General features: G+C 35.7%; 2 protein-coding genes across 6 annotated transcripts in view; one reads left to right on the forward strand and one right to left on the reverse strand.

Moving 5' to 3' along the window:
* ca14 (carbonic anhydrase XIV) overlaps nt 1-813 on the reverse strand; it is a 71,334-nt gene extending 70,521 nt beyond the window's left edge. The window contains exon 1 of one of the 2 annotated variants that reach the window (XM_048153829.1): nt 192-813. In XM_048153829.1, the coding sequence (XP_048009786.1) occupies nt 192-258 (67 nt within the window). In that variant the 5' untranslated portion in view covers nt 259-813. The remainder of the gene's footprint in view (nt 1-191) is intronic. The other variant, XM_048153828.1, reaches the window with a different exon arrangement.
* Nucleotides 814-3,407: 2,594 nt separating this feature from the next.
* On the forward strand, nt 3,408-15,338 carry LOC125243676 (circadian-associated transcriptional repressor-like). Of its 4 annotated transcripts, none has more exons than XM_048153476.1 (6): nt 3,408-3,592; nt 5,269-5,660; nt 6,871-6,946; nt 7,316-7,394; nt 12,275-12,461; nt 12,573-15,338. In XM_048153476.1, exons 2-6 carry the CDS (start codon nt 5,271-5,273, stop codon nt 13,101-13,103), a joined length of 1,263 nt encoding a protein of 420 aa, XP_048009433.1. In that variant the 5' UTR covers nt 3,408-3,592; nt 5,269-5,270; the 3' UTR covers nt 13,104-15,338. The 4 variants fall into 4 exon arrangements, with proteins under 4 accessions (XP_048009433.1, XP_048009435.1, XP_048009432.1 ...); XM_048153478.1 differs by having other exon boundaries at nt 5,429-5,660; XM_048153475.1 differs by having other exon boundaries at nt 3,408-3,587.
* The last annotated feature ends 961 nt before the right edge of the window (nt 15,339-16,299 follow it).

Below are 16,299 nucleotides of genomic sequence, written 5' to 3' on the forward strand. Positions count from 1 at the left end.
AACAATTAGTGTCTGACACAGAGCAGTTTAATTATTCCACAATTAAATTTTACTGAAGCATCAAAAAAAAAAAAAAAGCAGCTAAAACTATAAGTCCTATAACTTGCTCTCTTTTCATCTATGTTTAGTAGCAATGAACATTATTACCAAAGGCCATTGCATTAATAATACATAAATAATCAAAGTCTTACCAGTTCCTGCGCACTCTACACACTTTAAAAAGAGAGAAAGAGACACCGTTATCCAAACAAGGTCCATGCTTTCACCCTCCTCTCCACAGGCTACACACACTCACACAATGAGAAAGCTGGTCTAGACACACCAGTAAAAATGTAGAAATGGTGAAAATCCAAGTATTAAAAAGTAAGTAGCTGAACGGCTTGAAAAATATATGAATACAAAAATATTCACAAAGAAAAAATAATTCTTGGTCCTTTTTTGTATCTCAATGAATTGGTCCAGCAAGCTGAATTGTGGAAGAGAGAGGCCATCACATGCCACAGAAGAGGATGAAGAGTTACACCGTGAAGAGAGAAAGAAGCGGAAGGAAAAAAGGACGAATGAACGAGAAAATCACTTGCTGCTGGACACTGAAAAATGTGTCTGACACAACTAGCTGAGAAGGGGGAGGACTGAGGGGGCGCAGGCAAAGCCTGATTGAAGGGGTACTGAGGTGATAATAAAGAGAGAATGAATAGAGACAGAGAGAGAGAGAGACAGAGAGAGAGCGACCAGAACTAATAGAAAGTTTAGAATCCATTTAGTTTATTTATTGTAAACTTTTTGGCATGCATAACTACCAAATAGTCAACTTCACAGTGCTGTTAAAAAACCTACAGTACATAAAAAGTATGTTATATTATAATAAGCAAACAATGAACATTGATTGAAACAACTGAATTGACAGACAAAATTTACATTTACATTTATGCATTTGGCAGACGCTTTTATCCAAAGCAACTTACATTGCATTATACTATACATTTGTATCTGAGTATGTGCAATCCCTGGGATCGAACCCATGACCTTGGCATTGCTAGTGCCACGCTCTAACCACTGAGCGACAGGAAAACATTGAAAGCAGAGACATGACATTTGAATATTTTAATTTCTGAAATGACAGAGAATTGACATTTGGATATTTTAATTTCTCAAACGGAATGTAACTGAAGTAAATATATTTTGTATTGAATATAAAAAATAATGTTTCTAGAAAGTTTGGAGCATCTGTTTCTAAAGCTCAAAGGTCGTTTAACGTTTTATTGCACTTCATTATTCAAACGCTGGAGAGCAGTAAACTCCATCTTTTAATCACCCATTTATTTTCTTCTTCAACTTTAAAAAGAAAAATCGATACAAACATTTGAACTATTGTTCTCTTGTTGTGTTATCTGAGTGTTTATTTAGCTTGTTCTGTACTTTTCCCCAGTCATCTCAATGGCAAAAAGTGTCCTAATCAACCTGAATTCTCCCTATACATGCATGCATAGGAGTGTTTTGGCCTTTTGATTTGTTTTAAGAAATATATATTTTTAAAATGTTATTAAGATTTATTTAATATTATATTATATTTAATATTATCAAGATTTATTTAATATTATACATGAATGTTAGTTCGGTTTCCCTTCATTTCCTTTGGAAAACGTTCCTCATTTATGTGTTCCTCTGTAGTGAATGATGTAGGTAATGCAGCACCCTTTTGTGAGTCTTTTTACAGGTGCATTTTCATGCTACGCTGTCATCTGTTCTGGCCACATTTGAGATTTAACGGCTTTGTAAATAAAATAATACATTTTAAAATACCCGCCCAAAATACATGATTTAACGTTTCAGTCTTGGTACTCCTGCCCCTTCCTCCTTTTTAAATTTCACAGCGTAGTGATCCGTTTCAACGTGAAACCGTTGCACATACTTACGCAACGCTCGTGACCCATGAAGGTTTAGCCATTGGTCAATCCTTGGTGAGTAGGGCGTGGTATAATGGTTATCATAATTTTCATTGGCCAAGTCCGTATTAAAGGCGTGGTTTTGGATTTCATTCACAAATCTCTCAGGCTGCAGTTCACGTCCATGTGCATGTTGCTCTTAAAGGGATACAGGCCCGTTTACAAGTCTTCTGGAATGATCAGAATCAGTGAATTGCGATATTATTTACTCATTCCTCATGTCTCATCAGATATATTTTTACTACTTTAGCATTTGAGACCTGACGTCGTCTGTTTACTTATTTCACAATGGAAGAGCAGTACAAGGTTGTGAGACTGTATTTTGCCATCTTTGAGGAAGGAAATGTCCCTAGAATAATACCAAAAACCTCACGAAAAGATCCATACTTTGGTTAAAACATTAACTGAAAAAGATGAAGAAAAGATGAGAAAAGATGTAAAATGTAGAGTTTGGATTAGGGTAGGCCTACATAATGACAATAGCTGTGCTCACAGTGCACAGTTTCTGTTTCCCAATGAATAGTCTGTTACATATATATATATATATATATATATATATATATATATATATATATATATATATGAAGTCATAAATAGATATAGTATTATTTATGAACAGCAAAGTCTGTTCTCGGTCCATCCTTTTCCTTCTCAATCTTCCATGCATATAGCATTTCTTTCTGTGTTTTCTTTCTGTCCCTCCTATCTGCCTCTTCCATCCATGCTTTCCTACTTTTTTCATGCTTTTCAAGTCTCTTTAAATCTTTTACTGATCATTTCTTTTTCCTTCATAGCTCAGATCTTTCCTTTTCCAAAAATTCTTTTACACTAGTTAATTGATTTACGCAGAGAGTTCCTTTTTTTCTGGAAACCCATGATATTCTATCTATTCTGGAACACATTCCAGTGTTACGTAGTGATTCCAGTGTTAGTGAGTGCAATTTTTAAAGTGATTTCAGTGGCTATAGACCAAAATATAAAAAGATATTTACAGTTAAAAATAATCTAAAATTTTGTGCATTATTTTTTCTAAAACAAAAAACATCAACGAAAACTGCTACATCTATTGTGCAAATCTTAAACGAAAGCTTGTTCATGTGAACTATTTTACATGTGATGAATGAAGGCAGAGTTCACGTGTGTCAGGTGACGGACATGGGTCTGTAGATTAGCTGTCTTTCAGTGTTCGCTTACCACGTGATAGTGAGAATGAAGTTATGATTTTATGATTGTCTTGCGTAATGATTTTGTTCCTCTCCCCTCATAAGTGTAAATGCGCCCTATGTACATTACGTACTGTATCTTTTTGACCTGCGTGTGTTTACACTTCTGCTCCGCTACACCCATGCCAACACACATACGACACCCATGGGCGGAGCTACGAGTCATTCAATGGCCAGTAGCAGAATAGCGGAGCAATTACTGGCTATATCGTAGACCAATAAAATTGTTACTATCTGACTGCAGCGGCCAACGAGAGTCTGTGCGTGGATGGCACTAAATTGTGCACGTGTGTCTTTGCACATGTTGACACTCGGGAAGTGAGGAGAGAGAGTGAACCGAGAGAGGGAGCTGATCTGTGGGATAGAGCAGAAGGGATCCTCGGGAAGGGTTTGCGTTGCTTTTACAGGCGCCTTGAAGGTGAGGTATGTTTTTAAATCAATTCGTTGTTAGGTTGCATGTCATTACACAGGAATAGTATGAGAAAGGTACTTGCATTGCTCACTTTAGATGTTAAACTGTTAATTGAAATAGTCCGCATGCATCTGTAATTGTACTATTACTGGAACTTGGCGTGTATGTATGTCACAATAATTTGTATGTGTGCGTGAAAGATACTGTTTATCATTTGTTCAAATAATTGAGATTCGTCAAAAAGTGCATAATAATGCAGAAAAATTTGGGGAGTAAATGCTGAATATGTGTGTGTATATATATATATATATATATATATATGTGTGTGTGTGTGTATATATATATATATATATATATATATATATATATATATATATATATATATATATATATATATACAGAACAACAGAACCGGAGCCTTAAGTGACCCTAACTGTCATTTTCATTGCTGCTGAATGTCTGAGCAGCATAGAGAGTTACAGTCTGAACGAGAAACAAGACAGAGAAACAGATTGAAGGAATACAGGAGAAGAGGAGAGAGATATACTTTGTCTTTACTATGTGCAATGAATAAAGGCACACTTGAAGAGAAAGAGAAAGGGAGAAAGAGAAGAGAGAGAAATTAAAAATGGTTGGGGGAGGGGCAAGCGCCATGAGCCAGTGAAAAGTGAGTGTGTGTGTGTCCCTGGGTGTTTGTATGCCCCTGCCCCTTTCCTTGTATGTGTGTGTGTGTGTGTGTGTGTTTGCCAGAGGGAGAAGAGGAGTAAGAAAATGAAGAAATGGAGAGACCCTAGCTGCCTTCTTTAACCACTAGTGTTAAAGCATCCCACTGCACCCCTCCCCCTATTTTCCTGCTCTAGACGACACACACTCACAGACTTACACAACCGTGCACACACTTACACACTTGCACAGGCATGCATGCTCCTCGGTTCTATCTGATCTCAGAGAGTCTAGACAGACCCTATGTTCTCTCTAATGGCTCAGACAAAACGGTATGAATGAAATAAATTTAATATTGGAATTGGGCTTATTTGGTTTTATTTTTGAATATGCTGTAGCATCTGAAAAACCACAATGAAAACCTGGGTTTTCAAATCTTAGCATTTAAAGTTTTAGTATTTAAAGTGTAAAATAAAGAAATGATAAATGAATTAGACATAGGCTACAGTTTCTAGGTCACTAATCAAATGTAATCAAATTCGGAAATTGCCAATGGAAAGTCTGTAGTACAAAAGGTCAGATTTCCTTGCTTTCATTAAAACACATAAGATGGTCTTTGGAACAAAGTGTTGTTGTCATTGCAGCAAAACCAATAATACATATAGACATACAGACTTTCTGAAATTCATGTTTCTCAATTTAACCAAAATTGTTATGCTGATAAAATCATTTGGAATTTAAAAAATGTATTAAATGCAAAACATAACAATTCATTAGTGTTCTCAGACTTTCGGGGTCCACAATTTGTGCAAATTTCCTTTTTTTTTTTTTTTTTTTGTAACCTTGACATACCCTCTAGTCAGCCTACTTCCATTTTGTTCTGTTCTAGATAGAGTTTCTTATTAAATGCACATCTTTTCCTCTTTTCCCTTCTTCACTTTCATTTTACTCACATATATTTTGCTTCAAAGCTTTGACTTTTAAGTATATTTCTTTCTTTTTTCCCCCCATCTCTTTCCCACAGTCATGCAGTCCACAGAATCTCCTTCCTCTCAACCGTCACAGGATTCACTAAGCTCCAACAACAGTTTCTTGTTCAGTGACGATGAGATGAATGTTTACCTGTTGGAGGACAGGGACAGGCCACATGGAGCCCATTTGACTCAGTCCACTCTCTCTAACAGAAGTGTTTACAGTATGAATGGGGAGCAGGAGCGTCCTGGATCTCAGTGGGCGTGTGATGGATTCAGTGACCGTGAGAGGTCACGGGGCAACAGTCACGCTGGGTCAGCGTCTTCGTCCATCTCATCATTTCTCTCCCTCTCCTCGTCTTCATCTGGATTAGGGTGCAGCATCTCTGAGAGTGAGCGAGGAAAGAATGGAGGAACTGAAGGAGACCTGCTGTTTGCTCGTAAGGTGAGAAGCTTTCCACCAATTCTCAGTAATTCACACCTGATATTAACATCTGTCATGAGTGTTCCAATCAAATGTAGTTAGTTAAGACCCAGACCCCCAGTTTCACAGACAAGGCTTAAGCTAGTCCTAGACTAAAATGCATGTTTGAGCTGTTTCAACTGAAAGCAACTTGCACTGACATATCTTAAAATATGCCAGTGTTATTGTTTTGTCTCAAGATGCACACCAGTAAAGTTTTTTTTCTAGTGTACATTTATAAAAGCTACTTAAATGTCCTAATTGAACTAAGGCCTAATCCTGGCATAGTCTAAGCCTTGTCTGTGAAACCCGGCCATTATGTTTTACCACTAGTACATATATATGCATTACAAATAGGGCTGCACGATTAATTGCACGAGATTGTCATGCGTGTCTCATCAGTAAAGCCGGTTCTGTGATTAGCGGTAAATGTCCATCACCTGCTTTCAAATGGAGCGGCACTTAATATACAGAGCCGTAGTTCGCGGACAAGCTACGCAATATCGTGTTCATAATCGCAGATGAATCGCTTTCGATTACGAACGCAATATTGCGTAGCTTGTCCGCGAACTACGGCTCTGTATATTAAGTGCCACTCCATTTGAAAGCAGGTGATGGACATTTACCGCTAATCACAGAACCGGCTTTACTGACGAGACACGCATGACAAAAGCATGCGATTAATCGTGCAGCCCTAATTACAAATGTGACTTCCTTGACTGCCTGTGATTGAGGGTCTTTGAATTAACAGCCTACTACACCAGTGTATTGTTGTGCATTGTGTTGGCACAGTGATTATTTCAAAGATACCTGAATAACAATGTTTTGAGCAGAAGGCTCACAAGTCAAATACCTGTATTAAATGAACATAAGATGTGCATGGATCACACAACATGATCTACTTTTATTCTTTTCCATTTATTAATTTATCAGATGCTTATCCACTTAAAGCAAACAGAAGATATTCTGAGAACAGATGGTTCTTATCTCTATGAGACACACATGGCCAACCTTGTTTTTGTACAGAGGTTGATTGCCAGGTTTTCTACACAAGAACTTTTTAACCCATTTACATCTGAATTTAGTGCTGTTCACTTCTGCTGGGATTGCCTATATATTAATATCAGATGCAAACATGTTCTTAGAGAGTTAGTTTGAATATCACATGATGGTGGCTTTCTCTCCCCCTCAGTGTTTAGAGCTCCAGGGGTTTGTTCGGCCTCTGCTGGAGCTTCTAAACGGACTGAAGAAAGGAAGATTTGACAAAGGTGAGACAAAAGCACAATGCCTCTATGTCCAGCCTTAAACATCACTTTATGTGAACAACTTTATATTATACAACTGTAATGGGCCTGTAATAATATGTATAGTTTAGAGTGTATCAACCTTTTTATGTGTGTGGTTAGTTATCTGCATATGTTCTCTTGTTTTCTGACTCTTTCATTCCACTGACAAGGTGCAGCCCAATGGTTTATTATTTATTAAAACCAAAAGTCGTTTTACTTTCGGTTTTCAGATTTGCACATTTCATTACATTAGTAGAAAACATCCAACTGTGCAGGTTTAAGTGATTTAATCTGACTCTTTCTGATGAATACTGAGATTTCATCAACACTTTTACTGCTTGTGATTGGCAGGTCTGAGCAGTTTTCAGCAGAGTGTTGCAATGGACAGAATTCAGAGGATTGTGGGAGTGCTGCAGAAACCACATATTGGGTAAGAGAGTGTGAACATTAATAAGAACTCTAACATAACATTAGATGTTATTCAGATAATGAGGGAATACACAAACAGGGTTGAATTGCAATATTTTAGAGGTGATAGGTATAATCTCACATTTTTGTTTGCAAGTAGGCCTATTTATGACATTATTAGGAGCCCCATCTTCTGAGCAAAGTCTTGTGTAGAGACATCAGGGCATTCTAAGGACATAGACTAAACCTTTTTTTTTTTTTTTTTTATCTGTAGAATGTGCTATAAAAAGCCATACTAACTACAAAACAGTTTTGCATTCTGGCATTGTTTTTGGCAAGTGTGAACATATCTTAAAAATATCAGTCAGACAAATAAACAACAATGGTAACCAACAGCCAAAAAAGAAGTTTATTATTAAATTTTATTCTACAGTGACACATTAAGGGATCAAAATTGGCAGTAAAGACTTTTATATTGTTACATATATATATATATATATATATATATATATATATATATATATATATATATATATATATATATATATATATATATGTATATGTATCACAGTTTCCACAAAAATATTAAGCAATGTTTTCATTTTAAAATGTATTAAAATAGAAAACATTTATTTTATGTAGTTTTTACTGTAGTTTTGATCAAATAAATGCAGACTTGGTGTGTGTGTTTTTGTTTTTTTCTTTCTTTTAAATTACAATATATTTAATTTTATATACCTGACATATTTAATTTTAAATACCTGCATTTGAACTTTATCAGTTGGTCAATTCATATTTTTGCCACTAAAACAACTCTATTCACAACTCTATTAATCTATTCTATCAAATTTGGCTGTTTGTTGATTGAATTTCAACTCTGTAATGTATTAAGGTCATTATGGACTAATTATTTTTGGAAAAGCATTTCATTTTCTTTGTATTCACAAAAGTTTGAAGTTGAGCAACTTTTCTTTAAATTTAAAGGTGCCCTAGAACCAGTTTTTACAAGATGTAATATAAATCTAAGGTGTCCCCTGAATGAGTCTGTGAAAAATACCCCATAGATTTTTTTTAATTAATTTTTTTAACTGCCTATTTTGGGGCATAATTAACTATGCACCAATTCAGGCTGCGGCCCCTTTAAATCGCGCGCTCCCTGCCCCCCCGAGCTCTCGACTATAATACAGGTCATTTACAAAGTTCACACAGCTAATATAACCCTCAAATGGATCTTTACAAGATGTTCGTCATGCATACTGCATGCATGCGTCGGATCATGTGAGTATAGTATTTATTTGGATGTTTACATTTGATTCTGAATGAGTTTGAGGCTGTGCTCCGTGGCTAAAGCTAACATTACACTCTGTTGGAGAGATTTATAAAGAATGAAGTTGTGTTTATGAATTATACAGACTGCAAGTGTTTAAAAATGAAAATAGCGACGGCTCTCTTGTCTCCGTGAATACAGTAAGAAACTATGGTAACTTTAACCATATTTAACAGTACATTAGCAACATGCTAATGAAACATTTAGAAAGACAATTCACAAATATCACTAAAAATATCATGTAATCATGGATCATGTCAGTTATTATCGCTCCATCTGCCATTTTTCGCTATTGTTCTTGCTTGCTTACCTAGTCTGATGATTCAGCTGTGCACAGATCCAGACGTTAATACTGGATGCCCTTGTGTAATGCCTTGAACATGGGCTGGCATATGCAAATATTGGGGGCGTACATATTAATGATCCCGACTGTTACGTAACAGTCGGTGTTATGTTGAGATTCGCCTGTTCTTCGGAGGTCTTCTAAACAAATGAGATTTACACAAGAAGGAGGAAACAATGGTGTTTGAGACTCACTGTATGTCATTTCCATATACTGAACTCTTGTTATTCAGCTATGCCAAGGTAAATTCAATTTTTGATTCTAGGGCACCTTTAATCTTTAATAGTGAGACCTTTGTGTGATTATGTGATTGCTCATATTTCTGGTATTATCCCATTGCAAACCTCCTAAATACAAATAGACAGATTCTCCTCTTGCCTCAAACTATCTCTAATAATCAGATGAGAGAGATAGTGAAAATCAGAACACGAGGTCACTGGACTGAGTCAAGCCTGATATGAGTGCATATTGCTCTCATTTTGGATTTTCTAACCTAAATAATTGAAATAGCTTTGAAATTTATTGGTTTAATAAAGTAAAAGAAAAAAAAATTAATTATTAAGTTTCTTTCTGTATGAAAATATTCAGTATACAGTACAGTTTAAAAGTTTGGAACCACTAAGATTTTTAATGTTTTTAAAAGAAGTTTCGTCTGCTCACCAAGGCTACATTTATTTAATTAAAAATACAGTAAAAAACAGTAATATTGTGAAATATTATTACAATTTAAAATAACTGTGTACTATTTAAATATATTTGACAAAGTAATTTATTCCTGTGATGCAAAGCTGAATTTTCAGCATCGTTACTCCAGTCTTCAGTGTCACATGATCCTTCAGAAATCATTCTAATATGCTGATTTGCTGCTCAATAAACATTTATGATTATTTTCAATGTTGAAAACAGTTGTGTACTTTTTTTTCAGGATTCCTTGATGAATAGAAAGTTCAAAAGAACAGCATTTATCTGAAATACAAAGCTTCTGTAGCATTATACACTACCGTTCAAAAGTTTGGGGTCAGTAAGAATTTTTATTTTTATTTTTTTGAAAAGAAATTAAAGAAATGAATACTTTTATTCAGCAAGGATGCATTAAATCAATCAAAAGTGGCAGTAAAGACATTTATAATGTTACAAAAGATTAGATTTCAGATAAACACTGTTCTTTTGAACTTTCTATTCATCAAATAATCCTGAAAAAAAAAATTGTACACAAATATTTTGTACAATTGTACACATTAAATGTTTCTTGAGCAGCAGATCAGCATATTAGAATGATTTCTGAAGGATCATGTGACACTGAAGACTGGAGTAATGATGCTGAAAATTCAGCTTTGCCATCACAGGAATAAATTACTTTGTGAAATATATTCAAATAGAAAACAGTTATTTTAAATTGTAGTAATATTTCACAATATTACTGTTTTTACTGTATTTTTAATTAAATAAATGTAGCCTTGGTGAGCAGACGAAACTTCTTTTAAAAACATTAAAAATCTTAGTGGTTCCAAACTTTTGAACTGTACTGTATGTGTATATATATATATGTTTAGTGTATGGCTAATACTGAGGGTATTATTTTTAGATATGGAACTCTTATGTTTACTACACTTTTAGTATCACATCTGCCAAAAAATACTAATCATGGAAAGTGTTGATTATAGCATTATATATAGATCTACTCCCATTTCATAAAAGGTTACAGCTCTGAGCATTGTAGTCGATCACAGTCATGTCTGTCGAGCAACCGAATGCAATCATCTCGCCATTGTAACTCGACTTCTGAACTCTCACTAATACTTTCATTTTAGCACAATGTAAATAGGAGATTCATTTTGCAGTGTAGACAGCATCATTGATTATAACTAGAGTTTTTGTAACAGGTCTCTGAAGTAATTGACAGACTGTATATAATTAAGTCATCATTTAAATTATTTTCATGTTCAAGTTGACCGTGTAGACACTGACTTGATTTACTGAAGCATAAACAGCAAGAAACAGTTTTGCGACAAAAAACATCTACTGTACATGAGTCCTCACATATCAAAAAGCACTGATCATAGGTTAGCATGGATGTTGCAGAATCGGTTACTTACAAAGCCTGCATCGAATTTTGACTAGTTTACCAAAGAATACACTGTGAAATGAGCCAAACAAACAAATAGTCCTCTCCTGAGACATTCACATAGTTGGAAAAAAACTGCCACTTTCCTAACATTACAGGTTTATTTGGAAGGTAATGTTATTTTTAGTCCAATGATCTTGTTTTATCATTTCTCCTGCATGTCGCTTCTAATGTGCCAATGAAGAAGTTAATCTGTCTCTGTGCTGGCAGTTTTGTGCTGATGTTTTTATCTCTACTATGTAATAACCTGGAAGCAGAAAACTAGATGTTTTGGCAGCTTAGTTTCAATAAAAGCTGTTTTTGGACTAATAGGGATGTTTTTTTTTTGTTTTGATTTTTTAGTTCTGAAACTTACAGCATAGTACAAAGAACACTTAATTTTTTTTTCAATTTCTCAATTCATACCCCCTTTAATTGGATATGATCCAATGGGAGACACTGAATTAATGGATACAGGGAATGAGGTTTCATATTAGCTTGATTGTAGTTTTTAGAAATTGTTCAAGATGAACACTCAAGTAAGCCAGATGTACTGTATGTTGTATGTTAATGATTAATTAAGATGCTTAACCCGGTTTCACAGACAGGGCTTAGCCTAAACCAGGATTAGGCCTTAGTTCAATTAGGATTTTTAAGTACCTTTTATAAACGTACACTAGAAAAAAACATTACTGGTGTGCATCTTGGGACAAAACAATGACACTGACATATTTTAAGATTTTTCAGTACAAGTTGCTTTCAGTTAAAACAGCTCAAACATGCATTTTAGGCTAGGACTAGCTTAAGCCTTGTCTGTGAAACTGGGAGTTAAAGTTATATTGTTGTATTTAAGTTTTCACTAATAAGTGAACACTTAATACAACAATATAACTTTAACTTTAACTTTTTCCAAGCTCAAATTATTGTTATTGTTAATATTTTTCATAATGTAAAATGTAATCTTTATATTAAACCAATAGGCAAACATGTTTTACCCTCAAATTCACACAGATGTACTAGCAGAATAACCACAGATGTTCTTCATCATTAACTAAGGCATGTTTGATTATTGCATATTATGCTTATTGAATTTTTTTTGTTTGTTTTTTTTGTTTTTGTTTTTTACAGAGAGAAGTACTTGCCTACTTTGCTCCAGATAGAGGTGATGCTAAAGCTTTGGTTCCCTCAAGTGACTGCTCAAGTTTCTGTGACACCTAACCCTGCTGACTTTTCACCTCAAAACATTTCCACCCATGGCAAAAGCAATATCACTCCCCCACACAAGCATAAAGACCAATTACATATTCCAGTCAAGGTTAGTGTAGACGCAAAAAAGAGACACACAGCATATTAGCTGGTGGACTCCATTTACAGTATGTGAATTTGTAGACATTGATGCCCTTTCTTATTTTCTCGGCTCTTGCAGAAGCGAAGATTGAGCTGGTCAGACACAGACTCACCCTCCTCTTCTCCTCCTGTGGTGTGTAAGCGCACCAAATGTTGTGAAGAGCAACATCAGTGGCCATATGTTGATGGAGGGGAGGGCTCTTCAGGCACCCCTTCCCTTTCCTCACACACGAACCAATCAGACAAGCGAGTTAGTGAAACCCTGGAGCACAAGGTCATCCGGTGGTCAGGTTCAAGACTGACATGGGTGCACATTGCTCCCATCTTCTCCCCACCTAAATCTGGTCCCTCTCATAAAGGCGGAATGGCTAATGTTAGAGGGAGTGGCAGTGTCCTCCTTCCAGTTTTCCCTCTCACCAGCAGGAGCCGTCCAGTCATGCAGGACAGCTTCATCTCCTCCACCACACCTTTTTCAGAGCCAGCTGGATGCCAATGCCAGTCTGTGAGTTTAGGGACAACAAATCCATTGCAGGAGCACACCCAGAAACCCATCCCAGAAATCACAATGAAGCCTTCAAACCTAGAACAGCAAAGCCCTTTACAAACCTGATGCAGAGAAACCAAGCACAACCAGCTGAAAGTCTTCTCTGTGTCAGAGAAGAATTGAAGTATGGAATGTTAAAAGGGTTGTCTATTACAGTGATTGAAAAAGTATATGTAAAGAATCTTGAAGAAGTTTAAACTCAACATGTAAGACTTTTTTTTTAAATTGATTGGGTAAAAACAATTGGCTGTTTTTGAACTGGAAATGAGAGTACCTAAATCAAAGGAGAAGTGTGTGAGTCTGGTGCCACTGCCATCACCAAATGGAATTGCAAAAATAATTATTTCAAACAGGCTTTGAAACACTCCACTATCTGGCATTGGTCAGCCAATAGTTTGCCCTGCCCAAAAATCAAGGCATTGGTTGAGCCAGTGTTTGCATGACCTTATTCTAACGTCCAAAAAATTACACAATTCACCTTTAAGGAAATTTGATATCATGCACATTGCCTTCAATTGCCTGTTTAAATATGAGGGAAAGTATAATCATTGACTTTGTTTTATTTCCAAAATAAGGACAAAAATTAAGACTGGAGAGCAATAATTTTAATGAAAGGATAACACAAGGTCAAGTCACCGGTATGACTTAATATACCATCAATTAGATGGCATAGAATAAAAGGGTTAGTTTTACTGTCTTGTTTTCTCAAATTGCTACTGAGAATGTTGAGATTATATTGATTTTAATTACAATTTGAAAAAGCCGCCAGGAAGACAACACAGTTGTAGCATTAAAAGGTACTTTATGTAGTTCTGAGGAAAAATGTAGCAGCATCAAAACTGACTTTTCGATATCTGATATTTTACAAATTTATGAATGGATTGTAACAGAAGCTGTTACAGTTTCTTTTACTGCATTTTATAAAGCCACTAATTTTTCCCCCGCCCTAGTGAGAGTTTTGTGTGTGTGTGTGTGTTTGCTGACAGTGGTGGGATTTTAAATGTAAATGAAACCACTTTATTTATTTGCTGTAGAATCTGTGACAACTGCTCGAACTGGAAAAATTACCCACAAATAATATTCACATAAGTGATGATATCACAACCTGAAATAATATAGAAAATTATGTAATACCCAGGTTGAAAGAGAAAAGAGAATTGACAGAGTCTGAGTCTGCTTGATTGAAATATTGTGTACAGTGCACTGAAGGAGGCTAGATGGAAAAACTTCCTGCTCTGACAGATGTGAATTTAGATGCTTAAATGCGGCTGAGAAAGGGTCAAAAGTCAGAAAGGATGAAAAAGTGCTAATATGCCAACCTTTATTTATTCACTTGTTGATTTTAATATTTATTTATGTTTATTTTTATATGTATTTATTCACATGGCAGCTGAGGTCATTAGAGCTTGGTCTGTTATGGACTATTTTAGTTGCTGTGTGGAAAAGTAGAGAAAACAAATGAAGGAAATCTGATATTGGAAAACCTGTGCCTTTTCTCTAAAAAGGATATTCATTGTTGTATTTGTTGATTGTGTATTTTTATCAAATGGTAGAGAACACAAAATCTCAAAACTTTCATATGCACACATTTATTCATGAGAAAATTTGTGTATTTGGACACAAAGTAACCATTTACCACTAAAAGCAAAGTGAACTACAGTAATCAATAACAAATACGTCAGTGTCAACTGGTTGTCATAGCAACATTCAAAGAGGCGCTGTATTTTCTGACCAATCACTGCAGTCAGTTGAATCCAGAAACCAGCAAATTTCTTGGATCAGTATTTTTGGAGCTGATGAATTATAATGATGAAAAATGCCCTTATGCATGAATTAATGGGAAAAAATTGCATCAACTTCACATGCTGCTAAATTACTGATTTTAATTGATATTTTAATTGTTTAGTGTCCAGGTGCCCTATAGCAATAGAAATTCTTGCCATGTTAATAATCAGAACTGATATCTGCATCACCTTTATTATATGTAATTGACTTATGTAATGATTTTGTAGAAGTTGCACTTGTTTTTATTTTATCATGTTTTATACTGTATAGGTTATTTAAGACCAAGACCAAGAGGGTTGATCATAAAGGATGTATATTGGTTGTTTAAACTGTCTTTTTATATAACTTATACCATGCACTACACTGGAAATCTTTCTGCTGTCAGTCCTTCTTTCCTGTCACTTTGTCTTTTGCCTGTTATTCCCTTCTTCATCTCTTTTTCTCTGCTTTTTACTGTTATTCATGCTTTTTTCAACAAACATAAACCTTTTAATAAATAATGCATTTTGGAATGTACTATTTGAATGTGATCTGTTTTATTGGTGTGTATGTACATGTGTAGTCTTGCCATTGCCTTTTCTTAACATTGACATACATAAACAATATAATCAGAATGTTGATGCATTGTGTGTGTGTATGTGTGTATATATACATTGGGTACGGAAAGTATTCAGACCCTCTTAAATTTTTCACTCTTTGTTATATTGCAGCCATTTGCTAAAATCATTTAAGTTTCCTCATTAATGTACACACAGCACCCCATATTGACAGAAAAACACAGAATTGTTGACATTTTTGCAGATTTATTAAAAAAGAAATATCACATGGTCCTAAGTATTCAGACCCTTTGCTGTGACACTCATATATTTAACTCAGGTGCTGTCCATTTCTTCTGATCATCCTTGAGATGGTTCTACACCTTCATTTGAGTCCAGTTGTGTTTGATTATACTGATCTGGATTAATGATCTTGATTATACTGAGTAGGAAAGCCACACACCTGTCTATATAAGACCTTACAGCTCACAGTGCATGTCAGAGCAAATGACAATCATGAGGTCAAAGGAACTGCCTGAAGAGCTCAGAGACAGAATTGTGGCAAGGCACAGATCTGGCCAAGGTTACAAAAAATTTCTGCTGCACTTAAGGTTCCTAAGAGCACAGTGGCCTCCATAATCCTTAAATGGAAGACGTTTGGGACGACCAGAACCCTTCTGGCCGTCCGGCCAAACTGAGCTATCGGGGGAGAGCCTTGGTGAGAGAGGTAAAGAAGAACCCAAAGATCACTGTGGCTGAGCTCTCCTCTCCTCAGTGCAAGACACATGAAGGACAAGACACCATCTTGGAGTCCTTCAGGTGTTTTTTAGCAAACTCCATGCGGGCTTTCATGTGTCTTGCACTGAGGAGAGGCTTCCATCGGGCCACTCTGCCATAAAGCCCCGACTGGTGATGGTTGACTTTCTACAACTTTCTCCCAT

Source organism: Megalobrama amblycephala, linkage group LG13 (genome assembly GCF_018812025.1).
Source record: "Megalobrama amblycephala isolate DHTTF-2021 linkage group LG13, ASM1881202v1, whole genome shotgun sequence".
Classification (NCBI taxonomy): domain Eukaryota; kingdom Metazoa; phylum Chordata; class Actinopteri; order Cypriniformes; family Xenocyprididae; genus Megalobrama; species Megalobrama amblycephala.